Source organism: Antennarius striatus, chromosome 21 (assembly GCF_040054535.1).
Source record: "Antennarius striatus isolate MH-2024 chromosome 21, ASM4005453v1, whole genome shotgun sequence".
NCBI lineage: Eukaryota > Metazoa > Chordata > Actinopteri > Lophiiformes > Antennariidae > Antennarius > Antennarius striatus.
Genome location: NC_090796.1, coordinates 7,830,001 through 7,850,125, shown reverse-complemented (window position 1 = coordinate 7,850,125; position 20,125 = coordinate 7,830,001). Strand labels below are relative to the sequence as shown.

At 42.0% G+C, this 20,125-nt stretch overlaps 1 protein-coding gene across 5 annotated transcripts in view; it reads left to right on the top strand.

Moving 5' to 3' along the window:
• raraa (retinoic acid receptor, alpha a) overlaps nucleotides 1-20,125 on the top strand; it is a 126,057-nt gene that overhangs the window by 56,966 nt on the left and 48,966 nt on the right. For all 5 annotated transcript variants that reach the window (XM_068305103.1, XM_068305104.1, XM_068305100.1 and 2 more), the window contains one exon: nucleotides 549-1,333. In XM_068305103.1, coding sequence (XP_068161204.1) covers nucleotides 1,180-1,333 — 154 coding nt within the window. In that variant the 5' untranslated portion in view covers nucleotides 549-1,179. The remainder of the gene's footprint in view (nucleotides 1-548; nucleotides 1,334-20,125) is intronic.

The following is a 20,125-nucleotide window of genomic DNA, read 5'->3' as shown; positions in this document are numbered from 1 at the left end:
GTTGTGGTTTTTGTGTATCAACACCGCAGAGATAATTGTGTGCGTGGGTGTATAATTGTCTGCATGTGTCACGCTCTCTGGAGTGGCTACAGGTCTGTTAACACACGCCTTGCTTTTAATTTAAAAGTAAAATGCAGCAGAAATCTCCAGTGGTCTCGGATGTGCGGCTTGGGTCTCACCTTTGGCTTCTGCTAGTGGTGTAATTAGCAAAGTTTTCTTTTGTGCCCTGTCTTCATTTTTTTTTTTTTTGCCTTGTCTCTCTCAGTGTTTGTAGCCTGTCACTGTTAATGAGTTCGCGTATGACACACACAAAGCTGGGAGGAGACATCACACATGCACCACTCTAAGTTTTAACACCTCATTAGATAATTAAGGCAGAGGGGGTGTTTTTATAACACGAGACTCGGATGAGACATTACCTTTAATTAGTGTCAAAGTAAAAGGAGTGTTTTGCCTGAGCACTTAAGTACAAGCGGAAACGATCTCTTTACCTCGCCGTTGAAGCACTAAATGGAAATCTCTTTCTCTGTGTGTGTTTCTTTTCTTAGGCGAAGTCTGTTCGGCTCCAACCAGGAGGTCTATCCAAGGAGGAGAGCTCGTCTGGCATCATGTGAGCTCCACATTCTCCAGGAGCGTAGCGGAAGAATGATCGTACACATCAGAACCACTAGCACCCCCCCATCATCACTCATGACCCCTGTCATCGGAGTCACCTACTCTTGACTCAACTTGCCTCCCGTCCTCTTTCTCCCCCCTTCATCTCAAAGATAAGGAATGGCCATGTGAGTTTTCAGCCTCATCAACGCCTCTTGCAAATAAGGCCTTTCAGCTTGTTTCAAAATACCAGAGAAAGGAGGGATAAAACACTCCGCGGCCGTCTTTTATACTTCTACCTGGTGTCTCCTTTTATCTTGGTTACCTCCTTAATTCAACTGAAGCACAATCATTCCTTCAACCAGCAGGATTTACATCTTGGAGACAGCTAGCCCAACTGTTTGAGGACACTGGCTCTCAACGTTTCATATTACAGGAGGATTTTTTTTTACAAATTACGCTTATGGAATATCTGCTCACGCTGTGTCTCAATGGGGGATTAAATCACGACAGGAATCCATAATAAGTTCTTTTTTAGGTTTTTATAAGGAGTTTTTTAGTGACTGGAGGTGGACTTGAGTCATCATGGCTGGGAAGGGCAACCCGGTGCCGGGCCCCCACCTCAACGGCTTCCCGGTGCCCACGTACTCCTACTTTTTCCCACACATGTTGGGGAGCCTGTCACCTCCAGCCCTGCCAGGACTGCCTATCAGTGGGTACAGCACCCCCTCTCCAGCCAGTAAGTAAACTTTAGACTTCACCCTACTTGCTCTGTACTGGTTGACATGTCAGGCGTGGGACTAGAGCCAAGCTCTTGATATTTGGCGACTGGAGTAATAGGCTTGAAGAAGACGTGTGTTCTTCTTTTGTGTGTTTTCTGGTTTACCTAGGCAGCTGTGGCATTTCTTTTGTCGCCCCTCTGCTGGGATTTTGTACATCTACTTCTGAATGTGACATTGCTTTAATCTCAACTTATTCAGATCAAATTTTATTTGAAAGACATGCGTATTTGTCAACAGAGAGCTGAAGCCACACACATACACACACACACACACACACACACACACACACACACACACACACACACACACACACACACACACACACACACACACACACACACACACACACACACACACACACACACACACACACACATGCCCACAGACCTATGCTGCCTCCAGCACTGTCCTTAATTTACAAGCCCACACACATCAGCACACACTGATCATGAAAGTGTCACTGTAGATTTCAAGGAAATGATGCAGGACAGCCAGAATGAGTGTTGTTTATATGAGGAACACACATTTGGCAAGTGATCCTCAAATGGATCTCTCAAAAGCTATCGACTTAGACAAACTCAATGCGACAACTGAATAATTCAATCCTTCAAAAAGCTTTTAAACTTCTGTCAAACTGGGTAAAAAGTGTTTCTTCATCAAGAAAGAGGAATTTTTCTCTTGTGTAATGATTTATAAACAACATTGTTTTCAGATGCTTTGTTCAAAGTTCTTTTTGAAAGTTTCTTTACTTCAATAAATGGTTTAATCCTAAAAATACACCATTATAAATATGTAAATGTTCATTTGAATATGAAACTAGCGATGTATTCAACTACAGTACTTTGTTATTATTGGAGCAGTCAGGCTTGTCTGGTGTTTTTGCACATAGCATTGATGACTGCTATTTTTAGAGTAATTTCTAAAAAAGCTTCTTATAACGGCAAATTTTACCAAGTGTTTCTGAATTTTACGCAGAAATTCTGTGACATTTTAGTTTGTTTTGGAGAGCCGTTGAATTGATCTTGCTGCTCTGGCAGACTCAGATTAAATTTCAGAAAAAAGTAAAACCTGATTTTGTTTTTTTTACTGGCTGCTCTATGGAAAATCAACTACAGCTGACATTCTGAACATACCCTCAGATGTAGGGGACTGGAATTATAAAACACAATTTATCTAAGTTAAAGAATTTCTATTGCAAATCAGAACCCTAAAATTTTTTGAAATTTACTTAAGTTTAATATCTCACAGCAGACAAAGGAACAATGCCAAACATCCAGATAATCACATCAGCAGCTGTGGCAGCAGCATAAATATGAACTGAAGGAATAAAGATTGTGGTGCAGACATACTGCCCGTTTGTGTGTATTGGTGTGGACAGGCCTGTCAGAGCGCGTCCTCGCTCTCACCCATTTACAGGAGGTCAGACTGTTGACTTTTTATCTGCTGGAGTTTGAGTTGGCAGCCATTGTGGAGGGAAGTGAAGAACATTTCGTGCCAAGCCAAGTCACACCCACTTCCCCAATACCAGATATACCCACCTCTCAGATTCCTCTTTGTACACCGCTTAAAAATGTGTGTGTGTGTGTGTTAGTGTGTGTGTGTGTGTGCGTGCGTGTGTGTGTGTGTGTGTGTGTGTGTGTGTGTGTGTGCGTGCGTGCATGTGTGTGCATGCGCAACAGGCTGCTCTCCCAGTGTTTGCCATGAGAGGTGACAAAGTTCCTTCCCCTTTGCCGTGGACAAACATTTCCTGTCTGGAAACACTGGAGAGCCAGGGACACCCCAGCTTCCCGATGAACAACACACTCACTTGACAATAAATGCAGTCTCAATCTTGGCCCTTCGTAGGTTCGACAACTGAAACACATCTACCTTCAGCCCTTTCTCCTCTTCCTCTCTCCTGTTCCTCACGTCCTCCTTTAACAGATTGTTTCTCAATCGCGCTGCTTCTCACTCAAACTCTTTAATCGTCTCAGTCACATTTTAACACACACATGCACACACACAAACACACACACACTAGCTAAGCCTTCACCAACCCCATTCACTGCTGAAGGATGATGAAAGTGAGAAGAGGAGAAAGAAAGCGAGAGAGGACCAATGGAGGGGGAGAGAGCTGGTTTGTCTGGGACCTGAATGAGACGGATTTATTGAACATGTGATTGGAGGCAGGAGAGTCGGTCTGCAATGGATTCATGAATTTCAATGCAGGTTAAATACACATAGTTCTGTGTGTGTGTGCATGTGTGTATGTGCGTGTGTGTGCTTATGCTGAGTGAGTAATGCAGCCTGTCTTTTCCACATTATTGTCCTTTTGTCCTTGGAGCTTTAAAAGCCGTGTTTTCGCGTGAAAATAAATTGTTAAATTCTTATCAACACAAAGTGCAGTTATGATTCAAATTTCTATTACATTCATATGAGACATTGAAGGACATTTGGTCTCTTGATACCAAGGCCTCCCTTTATATGAGGTGTTATTTGTTCCCTGAGCTCATGTGTAGATTGTGTGGAAATTGTTTATCCGGCGCAGATATAAAATACAGATGTTAAAGGATGTGATTTGTTGTGTATCATGTTGAGTAAACAGCCCTTAAATCAGATCTTGCCATTTTTTGATGCTGAACTCATCTTCCGTCAAATCTGCATGAATCACCCTGTTTTTTTTTTTCTACGCTCTCTTTCCTTCTACCCTGAGCAGAGAAACTGTCCGGTTTCTCAGCTCAGCCTCCTCTGTAAAATCACAACAGCCCGATTATTTGAAGCGAGGAGAGCAGGAGGAGTAATCGAAGCCTGCAGTCCTCTCTCTCCCTTCGTCTCTCCATGCTGCTGCAGCTCCAGCCTCCTGGGTGATGTCTTTGCATCACATTATCTGATAATCATCAGGTTAGGTTACGCACCGGAGCTGATCATTTGCAGATATTGATATTTTATTGCCTGCAGCTCCAGCTGAATATTATCACCACTGATTGATCACACTCACGTATCCGAAACCTGCACGCCACTGTACCCGATACTCTTCATATCCAATAGCACATGTTCATTACACACACACTCGCACATGCTTGTGTACAACTTTCATTAGTTGTTTTCGATCCTTCATGCCACTGGCCTGCGTGAATACGGAACTATGTGGCAACAACACCCTATGCATTGATCGTGTTGTTATCATTAAAGCCTTCCTCTGTCTGTCAGCACCTTTAACACTGTGTTATTACATTAACACACTGTTATGAGTGATCATAATGAATGGAGCCAGCTTGCTACCTGCTGCTGTGGCGGACTAATTGGCTTTTCCCTACAGAGCGCTCTTGTTTCGGCAGCGACAGTAATTGCTTGATACTGGGGCATTTGGTAGGACAGCTAACGCACGAGTGCAATCTCCTCTGACTTATTAGGAGGATTTTATGGCATTTATGAATGTACTTTTGCGCCAGAAGGGGAAATATGAAAGGGTATTTTCAGGTCTCGAGAAAACGAGTGTGTGTCACTTAACCCATTAAGCAGCTTGTGGTGGAAGGCACTGACACAGGAGTAAATATGGATATGATAATGTTGGGCAACGTGTGTGTGTGTGTGTGTGTGTGTGTGTGTGTGTGTGTGTGTGTGTGTGTGTGTGTGTGTGTGTGTGTGTGTGTGTGTGTGTGTGTGTGTGTGTGTGTGTGTGTGTGTGTGTGTGTGTGTGTGTGTGTGTGTGTGTGTGTGTATGCTGGTACCTGGACAGACAGGTGGTTGCTCTCTGCCCCGGTGGTCTGCAGGAATCAAGAGGGCATGTCAGTATACTCCATGGGTGGCAAGAATACACACACACACACTCATGCACACAAACACACACTGAGGCAGGAACAGTACCTCCGGGGAGCTGGTTGTCATTATTGGAAAGCCATTTGAGGGGTGCCGATACCCTGATGGCGAGGATGCACGCCGTGGAAAACTCATCCAACCTGGCAGCACACTCTCCTTCGCCTCGTCTTAATAACCTTTTTAATTAACTGCAGAGAACTGGGAGCCTGAAAAATGAGCAGAAGGTCTGTCCTCGTCTTACTTTTTCAAAGAGGTAATTGATGCTACTTCACGGTCCACAGGTGGTTGAGGAGTTTTATTTTCTGTACTGCAAGAGATAAGATGAAAAATAAGTAGACTTCACTTTTTGTTCATGTGAAAGGGAGCTTGAAGGTCAGATGTGAACTCATGTCAGCGGCATTGAAGACGGATTCACTGCAGGCCTTATCGTCTTCCTCGCTGGCACACATTGACATTGGGTGGAATTGCCGTGTTATGGAATTAACCAAATTTAGCGTAATTCCAAAGGAGTACTGAGCAGAGACAGGATAAGGCGTTCCAAATTCTTCCTGGGGTGAAATGTTTACCCCAAGAAGAATTGGGCAAACCTACACAAAGCAAAAATATGAAGCAGACAAAAAATCAGAAGGAATTAGAGGTGGAGATGCAGTCCTTCTGTGCTGATGGAAGAGAAGTGGGAGCCCCAGACAAGCAAACACACACACACACACACACACACACACAACACACACACACACACACACACACACACACACACACACACACACACACACACACACACACACACACACACACACACACACACACACACACACACACACACATTGCTTTGGCAGCACCTGTGTCCCGTACCGGCATCATGTGCCAAACACCAGCGAGCTCAGCCAAAAGGGGCTCCCAGAAGAAAAAACATCGTCCTCTCCGTTTCCCTTCATGTCTTCTTCACTGTTTTTGGACCTCTTCACTTTTCTGTTTCTCTCTTCCCTGTCACTCCTTCTTTATTCCCCCACCCCCCCACTACAATCTAAATGGGTTTTACCTCTCTCCTAACCTGATCTGTTCTTCCCTGTCCACTCCTCTCCCTTACAGTGAAATCTTTATTTCATCTGGCTGACAATTGCTCCTTACTCCCCTCACCCCCCACATCTCTCCCTCCCTTCCTTTAATTCGGTCCTTTCTTCCCACCCTCCATTTCTCCACCTGAGGACTTGACAGAGCTATCATTACCCTGCCACTTATTTACTCGCAGCCTGTTATTTTCCATTTGCTTTGAGGGAACCTGGAGCCAAATCCTTGCCCAGAAAACTTGATCCTAGCCACAGGATTTACCCAAGAGTGTCTTGGCATGTGTGGTCCACTTTCCCTGCCCCCTTTTTTGCTCTCTTCTTCTTCTTGTCTTCCTCCTCTTTTTCTGTATCTCTTGCTCTTGCATTCTGTCATTCTGTACCCCCCCCCCATCCAATGGTCGCTTATGCAAATACAGGCAGTCCTTTTCAAAGAGCTGTCTGCCCATAATCCGATGGATGGCTCCATTTTCTGAGTGCTACACACATACACTTTTGCATACAATTACACACACACACACACACACACACACACACACACATACACACACACATAGAGAAAAGTATCACACATCACACATTCTATTAGGAACACAAGAGCACATTCTATCTGCACAAACACAAACACACACACACACGCACACACGCACGCACACACACACACACACACACACACACACACACACACACACACACACACACACACACACACACAAGTGGAACATACATGTACACTGAGGAAAAGCTTTCCTCTGCAGCATGGGTGTTATATATGGAGATGGAGGGGGGGGGGGGGGGGGGGGCTTTAAGCTGCCGTTGGACCAGAACAACTTCAAAACCAGCAGGCTGTCGCCAGCAGCCATGCAGCACTCAGTTGGGTAAACACTGACATAATCTGAATAGCTCTAATCTGACAGCACGGGTATCTTTATTTCTGCTCTCTTCAAAGGCCTCGAAAGGAAGTCAAGACAAGGGTAAAGTGATAAGAACTTCTCCTTTTTTGTCTCCTCCTCCGCAGCTTCTCTATTCTTTCCTTCAACCCACTCTCCCGCTGACCCCCTTCTCCTCCTTTTATCTCCCCTCCCTTCCCGCACACACACACACACATACGAACCTCTATCTTATACCCATTTCGTAACGCCCATTGCATGCAGTCATAACTCAAACTGCTGCATACATTCAAATGTCAATGACTCTTACACAGGCATCATTCCTCTATTGTCCTTTGATAAGGGGTCAGGATGACGGCATGTGTAAAATATAGCCGTTACCTAATGGAGGAGACGAGGGAGGGAAGGAAGGGAGGAAGTGGTCGGAGAGGTTGTGCAGGTTCTGCCCCACATGGCTCGGAAAATGATTGAATTATCAAGCAGAGCTTTGCTTGTTGTCCAAGGGGGTTTCAGAGGGAAAGCTCTTTTCTGAGTGGCTAATGTGCTTTTTCAGCCCAGCACAATGGTTAGCTGTGTTGTGCAAAGGAGCTAAGAGAGCTCTGTTCGGCGAGAGCTTATGGGGCCACCAGCTCTCTCTTGGCACCTCTCTAAGGGGCCCCTTGGCCACACTTAACCTCAAGCCTGTCTGCTATCATTAGTGCACTGCCTCCTCAGAGTGGAAAGATAATGTGCTGGCGACAGCATTAGCACATTACAGGCCTATACGCACCATGTGATAACAAGCGCACAATGAATTCTGCTGTTTTAGGATAATCGTTAGGATTCCAGAGACCCACCTCTTGAGCTCATCAGTTGTGCTCATTGCCTTTTTTAGCCATGTTCTTCATCAGGACAGTTCTTTGGTGTTATACCTTGATACTTACCTCACTGGTCTGGCTACTTTTTTGTATTGTGTTCAATTCTTCAGTGACTATGATAAAAAAAAATACATGAATGAATTATGAATATAAATGTTTTATTGAATGAAATTTTGTAGTAAAACAACCAAAACATTGTGAAATTGTTACATAGGTAAGTGGCACACAATATTGCCAAAGAACAAGGAAGTAATGACAGGTTTAACTGTTCCAGCAAAGGAAATTAGAAAAAAATTACATGCTGGTTTGAAAGAAAACAAGACATTGCATCACCTTTTTTCCTGTAGTGTTTCCTGGTACTGGGCCGCAGGAAAGCCAATAAAATGCCTCATTGGCATTGCTTCTTATTCAATTAAAGAGTGATTTTATAGACCCTGCTTTCCAAACCCCGGTTCCGTTTGTGTTAGTTTTCTGCATACGTAGCTCATCTGATAGTATTTGTGTGACTGTATCAGCCTCTCATAACCCCTTTGTGTTTCATGTCCTGTGAAAATAATTCATGTGGTTACAGTTAAATGTGTACAATATCGTAATAGCATTTAAGAGAGAGGATTTTTACCCCATCTGAAACTCCCTAAAGTGTGCTAAGCTAATAAATTCAGTTGCAGAAAAAGATTTAGCACATTCACAAAATCTACAGGTCTTAAACTGTAGTGTTGTTTGTCCAGAGTGCGGCTGTGTTGGAGAAAAGAAACTCTGACATGTGTGCTGCAGACAAGACGAAATCACCAATCAGCACATGCAATATTAAAATCAATGAACCACCCTTAGATAAATAGATTCCATGTGAATTGTGCATCCTGCCTGACCGCTCTGCACGAAAAAAACAGATGTTGGCTGTAAATTGATAAATCATATGAGGCCAGCAGGTACTTCTGGTCCATTTTGTTTCACTCAGTATACATTGTGGACTGGACTCCGGTGTCATGTGCCCTTTTGCTTATGTGCTGGGATTGATGCATTTAGAGCAACAATACAGCTTCCCCTTGAATGCATCAGGCATAGTCCTTCTCTTTCTGAGAGCAGTTGAGCTGAAAGGATTTTACACAGGAGCTGATAGGAAGTAATACAATTTTTAAATTTTAGTTGTGATTACTACAGTCCTGGGTTTAAAATTTCTGTCCCATTTTAATATAATTCCTTATTTCCTTTATGTCACACTGCTGTGCTTGAGTTGTTCCTCTAGTTCAGTTTTCATCCATTCACTCTTTCCCTTCCATTATCTGTTTTCGCTTATCCTCTGAAGGGTTAGAGGTCGCTGAAGCAAACTCCAAAGCTCAACCGTTGAGCCAGGTATCGCACTTGTCTCTCGTTTTGTATTCCGTTTTCTTTTTTAAAGACACCCAAAGACACCTTTTCTGTCTTTACTTTCATTTTTGTAAGCTCCATTTTTATCAATCTGTCGCCATCTTCCTCTTTTCCAGAGAGACATCCTGTAAACATGCTCATATTAAAAACAGACAGAGCCCTCCGTTTGAATGGGCTTTCTCAAGAACAGGTGCACATTAAGTCTTGATTAGCCCCTAATTTGCTCCATCTCGTGCAACAAACAGATGTTCTCACAGTCACACAAGCCAGGCAATGCTGCTCAAGGAATGCAGCAGTCAAAGCGGCCATTTTTACCCTTGTATTATTTTATTTCCCTCATAACCATGGAAGCTTCTCAGTGGAGAACGAAGCCAAAAAACAAAAAAATTAATGCAAATGACGATTGAGCGAACACTCTGGAGATTTCTACCTTCCAAACAAGCTAACCTCTAATTAATCTCTCTGCTAACACACATCACAACGAAATGATTCAATCATATAGATCTGTTAGACTTTCCAAAGTAGTTGGCTGTTTCTTGGTGGATGTTATTTTTCACTGTGTAAGCTGAGGAAAACTCCTCATCATCATCACTGCAAGTACAGTTCGGGTACGAGGCCAGATTAACCTTGAAGCCCCGTTCTCTTGCTTGGCTCTTCCTCTGAATTATAGTATACAAAATAATCCCATAATTATAATTTGCTTTTTAATTAATAAAGAAAATCGTCCTATAAAATTTTTCTGATGCTTGATTCAAGAGGAAAACTCTCATGACGCTCATCTTCCATGACCACTCTATGAGATGAGTCTGATTGAGCAGCATTTTCTCTTATTTGTAAATGCTCTTGGTAACATGTTTGTTGTCATTGATCAAAATCGAAGCTCTGCAGTGTGTTCCTTGGAGCCGCCAGTGTTCTGTGGTCAGTGGAGGGAAATAGTCATAGCTGTGAGGTTGTGCAAAAAAACATTGTCTTTGCGCAAATGAGGACTAAATTCGTTGGATATGTTTGTGTTCCCCAGTTGAATTTTTTTTCACAGTTTGCAGTTTTGTTAGGGATGATTTTTGGATGGGCAATTTTACACTCCAATATTAATTTGCTGCTTGCTTTTTATTCTTTCATTTGGTTTAATTGAAGCAAAAGTGAAGCCTGAAATTATCGATTATATTCCGATCGCCGTCTGCTGGTTTTCACTTTGCAGTGAAATGTCAAAATTGTTGTTTTCACACAACAGAGGGACAAAGGTGGACAAAGTTTTAATTGACCTCTCCTTTAACTCGGTTTTATGTTTGATGGATTTGGCCATGGAAGACTTTCACTGGAGTTGCTTTACACACACGCTCATGCACACGCACACGCACACGCACACGCACACACACACACACACACACACACACACACACACACACACACACACACACACACAATGAACACAAAAAAGCCATTCTTGCCCTGCATCAAACTAAACAGTTCCCTTGTGTCATAAGTCAGATATAGTTTGGCACAAACATGCATGTGGTTTTATGGATATTTTCTCTGTCCATTGTTGAAACATAACACAATTCACATCCTGATAAAGCACCAGACAAACACAAGCATAAAAAAGCAGTTAAGTCTGTTTTGTGTACACTGGGGACTGAAGAGAAAATCTAAATCAGCATGAATCAGCCAATAGGATAAGTTTACGGTTATCAACAGGACTGTGTTTTTTCACGTCAAATTTTAATGCTTCAACAAATAAAAACACTCTTATCCTCACACGCCGTCACATGACACAAACTCATTTTTAGTTTGTTTTTTTTAAATTTTGATCCTTCCATGATGTTACTCACCACAGCAGCTTTCACACTCTACAAAAGCCCCACACACACCCACTAGCATCAGGTATTTGTCTCCTGTGGGACAGGATACAAGGCTTGCAGGTCAAGTGACGCTGCAGGAGACACAGATCTTTATCTGCACCGGCTGTGATTGGCTCTGTTAATCGACAGTAGACAAAATGTCAATGTGGACAACTTTCATCCACTCATGAGCACAATGCTGTGATGCATACTGACGTTGTGAATGTTGGTAGATGGTTAAATATTTTTTATTTGAACATCATTCATTGGACATTATTAGAAAAGGTTACCACAGATAAAGAATGGGCTTAGTTAGCTATTAAAATGGTATCAGTCAGTGGAGACAAGGAGGAAACAAGCATTGGGTTACAATTCAACTTTCTAAAAACACAGTATCTGAATTGTGAGGTCCCACGCTGTGATGTCTGTTCTGCTGAGTCTGTGACTAGATGTTGAAACAGAAGGAGTAAGAGGTGGAGGTGACTGATCAGAGGGACACAATGTCGACCTCAAGAATTCCCTAAGTGATCATTCTTTGAGAGACAAGACTGAAGAGGAGGTTAGGAAAAAAGAAAGATCGAGAGTAAATGAGGGAAGTAAAAGGCCCCTCCAGGTATCTTAAATCACGACCGGCCCAGACTCGCCCCTCACCAGGAGCAGATTCGCATGAATGACCAATGGCTTTCTGAAATACCTGCAGCAAGATGCACTGATGTTGGGAGTGAATGATGTATTTTGGTCATGTGTTTTTGTCTCTCAGATGTCACATGCATGGAATTGTCTCAGTATGCTTTCATTTATGTCTCTTAAAATGTTTGTTTACACTACACCCCAGAATATAGGTTAAATGTCTCCGTTTACTGTTAACAGAGAAAGAGAGACAGCCTGAAGGAGAAGTCTAATGGTGTCAGAGGTGGGATTTTGCTGAATCAATATTTACTCATCAAACAAAAGTATTTCCTGTAAGCACTCGGCCAAACTCCCGTTCTCACCATGTCACTTTTTTGCTCTGTGTGTGTTTTAACCCTCCAACCTTTCAGAACAGTTCCCTTTACAAATGCTCACCTTCCACATAATTTATTTTCCCTCCCTAGGCTCTGACATTTGTCTTAATAACCCACATCTTCTGTCTCTCGCCCACTGGTGACAACCCTTCGTCCTTTTCCTCCAGCTATCTCTCCTGCCCTCAATTCAAAAGACATTAGACACTGCATAAGAAGAGAGCAAGTGCTTATCTGTCCACCCACACATCTATGCAGTCATACTGAGGGTTTAAAATGGGTCTGATGGTTGAGTTGTGTAAACAGCGTGAGGGAGCAGGTTTGACTCGGGCAGTTGTGTTAAATTAACTAAGATTATTCTCACTGATGTTCTCATGGGTGTGTAAGACAAGGGCCTGTTGTTGTATTTCATTAAGTGTGGGAAATATCCACACCCTTTATGTTTTTTTTAAGGGGGAAGTTTTACTTTTTCTTGCCTTTTGAGTTTGGCTGTTGCCAATGTGCATGCATTCCTGCGTGCATGTACACATATTACACAACTGTGAACATTGAAGGACAGTGAGTGATTTTCTGATGAGCATTACGTGGTTTACTTATCTAAAGATGTCTATATACATTCTCTGCTCCCCACCCATTCCCAACATACTGGAGTCCTGGCAGATGTGCTTTCAAAGCCAGCAACTTTCAAACCTTTGAAAAATAGCCTTTGTGTTAAAAACAGCCCTTTTTGGCTTGGAGATACACATTAAAAGTAACTGAGGAGCTCCAGGCGGAAGAGTTTGAGGGGAATCATTTAAATCTTTATTATGAAGGTGGACGTCTCTTTGTGTTTGCTGTGATTGGTTTAACCATGTGCACAGAAGGTGACATAGTGTTCCCCCATGATTCTTTTTTTCTGTGTGGTTCTGCACATGTACAGCATGTATACAAATCTCTTAATGCACATAGCTGTCGATTTAAAACAGTCTCACCCAACATTTAGGTAGTGTTGATCTGACTAAATAGACTCAAACCAGGAAGAACATCACTGGATATTTATCAAGGTAATGGTTATTCCAGACTTTGACATTGATTGTTGATGGATTATTGGTCTAAATGAGTTTAAACAATGGACACAGCATTGTTTTTAATATGAGCTCCTTTCACTCTTTCCCCTGGTACCCCCTTCAAAAGAATCTCAGATTGATACCAGATCCTGCACCAAAGAAAATGAGAGAGGCGGTACCTGAGATAAATGCATTCTTTTAAAAACAGTTCTTGAATGTTTGCATTGTGAAAAGTATTTGTCAAATTAAGGTTCTAAATGTCAGTTATTGGTTAATATAAACAGCGCTACCTCTTAATTTGTTTTTGTGCTTCTCTTGAAAGTCAAGAGATCTTAGTGCTCTTGGCCCTCCACTCCATTTAGTTCTTATTGCAATAGTCTGCTGAGAGGCTGGTGGGGTTAATGGAAGGCACTTGTGTAGTGCACTAACTCTAAACCAGTCATTCCCATGGCAACCAGATAGAGACACCAAGGGAAATGAATGGATGGAAAATTGTTGGTGGATAATTTGCAAAAGTAGATTTGTTTCATTTAAACCTGCCCAAGAGTTCACAAAATAAATCCCCAATGAAATCAGTGATGAGTGTAAATAATCACACAATCATTTACCCAATGTTATCTAGCAAATATCAAAAATTCAAATACCTGCAATGTTTTGTTTTCTTATGATATCATGTGTGTGTGGAGTTAATTCCTCAAAGCATTATGGTATTACTAGCAGCTGGTTAGCTTAGCATAAAGACTGGAAGAAAGGAAAAACATTCATCTAACAGGCATATGTGGTATCGACTTTCTCATCTAACAGCAGGGACACATTAGAGACGGAAGTCTCTCATAGCTGCCTGTTTGCTTTTTAGTGCATATGCTAACCAGTTAGCCTCTTCAGACTGAGTTCAAGGAGAGCGATGAGCAAGCAAGAATTTATTTACTCAAAAACTGTTTTCCAAAAAATATTTGAATGTTCCTCTTTCACACAAAAAGCAGCTAAAAAGTATGCATGCCAGGCCAGTTACCTTTTTTTTTTTTGCTTTCGCGTTGCTCTTTAGCTGCAAATATCGTAATCAGGGTTTTATTAGGCCACTTTACACAGTGATTACACACTGGAACCCAGTTTGTGTTTCCAGACCAAAAATATCGTTGGCTCATGAGCAAAAGTTCAAAGTGCAACAAATTTCATAAAATACGAGTGTTCCAAATCTTTGTCCTGTAATGTGATTAAGCGGATTTATATGACATATGTGTCTGTTGTACAGTTAAAGGGAATGAAGTGTCAGTACAGAGTTTCCAAGAGAACAAATTTGACTTTGTTTCTGTAATTTCTTTGCCTTTATTTGTACCTGTTTTATATGCTGCCATGGCTACATGCAAAGGCCTTCACAGGGCTTTTACTTTTGTCCGTCGTACCTCAGGTGTTGTGTTTCAAGACTTTGAAAAAGCAATGGAATGAATGGCGCTTTGTCACATACACACACACACACAGACACACACACACATACACATACACACACATATACACACACACACAAACACACACGGAGGAGAGGTCGCTCCTCATTCTACAGACTTCAAAGCTAGGTGTCCCTTGAGAAACTTCAAACGCTGGGGAGGCCATTAAAAGACAAAAATTATTTTCTGTAAGCTCGTGATTTATTTGATTGAAAAATGAAACCACTAACCCAGCAGACATTATTTTTCCTTCCCAGGGCCTGCTCTACCAGGCAGAAACTAAATTGCTACCAGGTGGGAATCTTCTTAACAGAACTGAAGCTTTCTTGCTCGTTCTTGTCTTTCAGCATCACCTTTGACTCCATGGCTCATTTTTATCTCTGATATTTCTCTTCTATCCTTCTCAATATTTCTTCAGAATTTCCTTCCTTCTTTAACAATCAGGACTAAAGGCACACACATGTGATCCACTAGGCTCCTGGCTTCTCTGTTTTGTATGCTACAAGTGAAGTCTTACCTTGTAATCTTACACAGGCCCATATGTCAATGAAGAAACAATAAAAGAGGTGGAGAATGGTTGGGATGTGTTTATTTGACAAAAATGTAAGGAGGCAATGAAGTCTGAGGGCTAGAGAGAGTGATGAAGACTTGGAAGCACTTGAAAAGCATAGAATTGTATGGAAGTCGGCCTCCAAACTCAAAAAACAGGAGATCATTAGAGACTCCGGATGTTCAATTGAATCTTCACTAGTTAGATATTAAAGATAAGATTAAACTATGCATATAAGAGCTTCAACTGATCTGGGTCAAGTGTAGTTTTAATGTAGCAGAAGTAACTTACTGCTGATTGGAGCAGGTTTAGTCTGTGAAGTTGGTTCAGAGGTATTCAGGGAAATTTATGGCCTGTGTTGCAGACCAGAAATGAGATCACTGATCATAAAGCATGTATCTCATTTTTCCTTTCATTTGTATATATGAATGAAGTCAAAAGCCCATGATCTGCTGTGCACATTTAAGCATTTGATGCCCATGGGGACCAATTTTCACCTGAGTATTAGTGCCAGAGGATATTTGTTTCCAGAACACTCACTCCTTTCTATTAACTTTTCGTGCATAAGCTTATATAGATGTTCGAACATATATCAAGAGCATGTGATGATAGACTAGTCCACTGGCAATAAATGAAAGCAGACAGCTTGAGATTTAGATATCATAACTGATGATTAAAATTGAATTTAATTAGAAACAATCTAATCAATGTTGGCACGTGGTGTCTTTATGACAGAGATGGGTTAATACGACTGTCATACCCACAACAGAATAGGAGGCATAGGCCTACGTTTCCCTCGCGTGTTAGTTGTGTCTTGGTAACACAACCCAGTGTCAAGCCTTACATTACTCAGACCCATGTATGTAAGCAAGGATAAATATATTTAAGTCGTATAGACAAATAGCTTGAAACAAATGAGATGACCCAGACATTATAGTTGGTCAGGAAAAACAACAACAAAACATTGACTTGATTTCTGATTTTTGTAATCTTATTGGATTTGTTTTGTTTATGCTTGAAAAGATGCGTATTAAAAATACTTGTTTATCGCGGTGGAAATTTGATATTTCCACCATCCTGTGGTTTGAGTGTTTTGGCCACTTGGCACACAAATCATTAATTCTGTGTGTATTTTATGCTTAGATGTGGATAGTCACACTGTTTATGAGTGTTTCTGTGCGCCCCCATGTTTGTGTGTGTGCAGTACTGATGAAAAGGTGTCTCCTCCTCTACCTCCTCCTCCTCCTCTTCCTCCTCTTGCTAATGTTATCTGACTTCCTTTGGGCCCCTGACAAACCCACCAAACAGGGAGAAAATAGAGCGCTTTATTGGGACGCCTGTCAGGACTCCCCCTGGATTTATGGCCAACAGACAGTTTTTATCACTCAGCCGAGGGAGGCAGAGTAGAAAGGGGCGGAGGGGGGAGACACGGAGGAAGAAGAAAAACTAGGTAAAGAACAGAGCGATCCTACCCCTCATTTGCATGTAGAACATATCAAACTGGATCCATTTCTCCTAAATGCTCATTAAATAATTTCACTGTCTACATCTTGAACACATTTGCTGGACGAACCAGTGCCACCAGAGATGCTTGTTGAATTTATTATGTCAGTTCCTCAAAATCGTTGCAAACCAACGGCACTTTTTTTTTGTTGCTTGTTCGCAAAAGGAAAAGCCAGAGGAGTAAACATAATTTGTGTCACTGTGATTGATCAACCATGGATGATGACAAGGTGCTAACAGAGAATTAAGTCATGATCGGTTCTTCATGTCAACGTCTTCATTTTGTTCTTGTAAATCCCGGCGATAATTCACCACAAATGTACTAAGTTATGGACTAAATGATGATTGCACATTACTTGTGTTTCAGTATACTGTGACGGAGCTGTGTGTACTGTTAATTCTCATCCAAACAACTTCTCAAAACCATGACTGAAGTAAACATGCTAGCGTTACACAAAAACTCTGTTTCTCATTAAGGGCGTCTATATACAGTGCTTTCCTCATTGTCTTTTGCTGAGTCATTCAAGGATGTTTTTAGAGTCCGTGCTGTAATCCAGCATAATCCATCTGAAGTTAGCCCTACCTTTTTTTGTACATCCTGCTTCAAAGTGGTGATGTATTGTAATTGTCAGCGTTTGTGTGTTCGGCCATTCGTCCGTCCGTTAGTCCACCAAATATCTTCGCGACCATTGCAGATAGAAAGATAAAACAAAAAAGCATTACTCGGGCAGCAAAGGGGATGATGACCTTGACCTTGAGAAAACTAGGTCAAGGTCAAATTTTAACTTTTGTACACTCAGGAACTGGATAAGATAGAAAGATGTGGGAGGAGGCCAGTGTGAGTAAGACCATAGATCAAAGCTAGTTCTTTGATCTACGAAAGTAGGTCAGAGCACTAGCTTTGGTCTTTGACCTATGCAAGTAGATCAGGGTAAAATTTTGAATTCAGGGGTGTCACGGGATGTTGCGGTCTCTGACTGCATTGGTTCTTGTTTCTTTTTTGATAGGCCTTCAGTGGTAGTTGGTGAGTACTTTGTGTACTATTTGCAGAGTATTTGGGATAGAGACAACATGTTAAATAACAGTTGTGACTGTCAAGGTTGTGAAAAATATCACAATGTCAATACATTATAAATACCGCATGTTTTAAATAAATACAATACACACGCGCGAATATGAGAATCTCTTATGCTTTAGTGAATATTCTTATTTTAATATCCATATTTTACATTTTCTTCCAGTGCAGTCGTATCAAATTGTACTTTATTATTTCCAGACTCTGTCATTCTCAAGGTGTTTGCAAATTATTTTAGTTGTTGTCTTGTGGGGTTCTGTGTTGAACCATTATTGTCTACTTACACGCTGCACTAAAATACATTTTCCTCAGTAATTATTATAACCATTTAGGTTATTCATTGTGTCTTTTCTGCTTGGTAGAGTTATAAAATCGCTGTTTTGGAAAATAAATAAAATGAGCATTTTGGTGTCACATTGATTTATGTAATCTACTCATATTTGTGTTCTGTCAGAAATGCCTTCCTATGTTCTAATTACCCATGAATCATGTTAAATGCACTAAGTGCATAATGGTTGGCGCATTAGCATTGAATAACCTCTGTTACATGCTAACTAGCATTCAGTAGATCCAAAAACGTGACATGTGTTGGATCACAGTGACAACAACACACAGCATTGATGTTGTAGACAATCTGTACGCTTACAGGCAAAAACTGTTTATGGAAGAGTTGCGAGTGAGTCGCTGCCCTTTATCCTCCACCTCCTCTCCCCATCCTCGGTCTTTGTCTGCTGAGAGAATGAATTAGGGATGGCAGAGCCTTTCTAAGGGCTTTTAGTGAAGGGGAAAAGAGGAGGACGAGAGGGGAGAGACGCAAGTTAACAGAATCATTAGCACTGATGATTTAACTGGTTTGATTTAGTGTCGCTCTACGCTTTTCTGGCAAGTGAGGCTATCGTCCTGTGGATTGGAGGGGAAAGAGTTTTCTTTTCCCTCGCAACATCCTTCCTTCCTGCCCCTGAGGAGTTCCCCTCTATGTGTTCTTGTATAGACCCCGCCACCTCACCTTCCACCCTGTATCTTCTTCATTTAACACAGCTTTCCTATCATGTTCCCCCTCTCATTCAGACGATCCCTTTCTCCTCATCTTCTCTTTTCCCCCCGTTTTTCATTGATATGAAGATTTAATGGCCTCAGACAAGCTTTCTGTGTCAGCCCACAGAGAGTGTCAGCGGGGGCACTCTGTTCCCCCCTCAGTCTCTACTGAGAGAATCACTCTCAAAGCTGCTTGGGCACACACACAGACACACACAGACAGACACACACACACACACGCACACACACACACACACACACACACACACACACACACACACACACACACACACGCACACACACACAAAAAGTGGGGAGGGCACAATTCACACTCTTTGCATATGTAGCTTTTCTCGCTTAGGGCGGTATCAACCCAGGTAAGACTAAGAGAGGGGCCAACATTTGTGAGTGCACTACATTACCCATGGTTCCCCAGCCAGGAATCAGATCAAGCATTTCCAAGATTGTATTTGTTTTGATACACACACACAGACATGTAATCACTGTGGTACCCACTTACACACACACACACACACACACACACACACACACACACACACACACACACACACACACACACACACACACACACACACACACACACACACACACACACACTGAAAGCTAACAAAACTAGAGCAGGATGTGCATCTCTAATCCACTTCTACATCTCCTCTCTTCCTTGTCCCCCATTCTGTGTTTTCTTCCCTTTTGTTTTTTCGCCTTTATTCAGGGATCAGGGACCCCTGTGCCTCCCTCTGTCTGCCCTCAGGGCGTCCCAATTCACCAACCTGGTGAATAATTAATGCCGGCAGGCCGAGTTGATTAAAATAACACGTCAGGTCTCCTTCATTGAGAAAAGGCATGACTGTGCCTGTGATATTGTGAGCCACAGTGCGGGGGGGGGGGGCTTATTCATCATATTAACCTTGATTAAGATTTTATGGGCACAGGAGTGTTTCAGGGTCCGTGAGGTTTTCCCATTGTAGCATTTTATTGCGGTTTTGACAAGAATGAAAAAAAATGAGCCCCACACCAACAAACCTCTAATGAATGTGACGCCAAACCATGCTGACTTTGTTTGCCGTTTGGTTTTTTTTTACCTCTTAAATTTGGCTCTTAAACCTGTAACTTCTGATACAGGGGGGTGGGGGGGGTGGGAGTCGTTATTCAAAACTTTCTAAATTGCTGGATGAACTCTGCCAGAATCACACAGTCTCCTCGACCGTGTCGTTCCTCTGTTCATAAAGTTTTTAAATGGAAGCAGATGGCAGTGGAT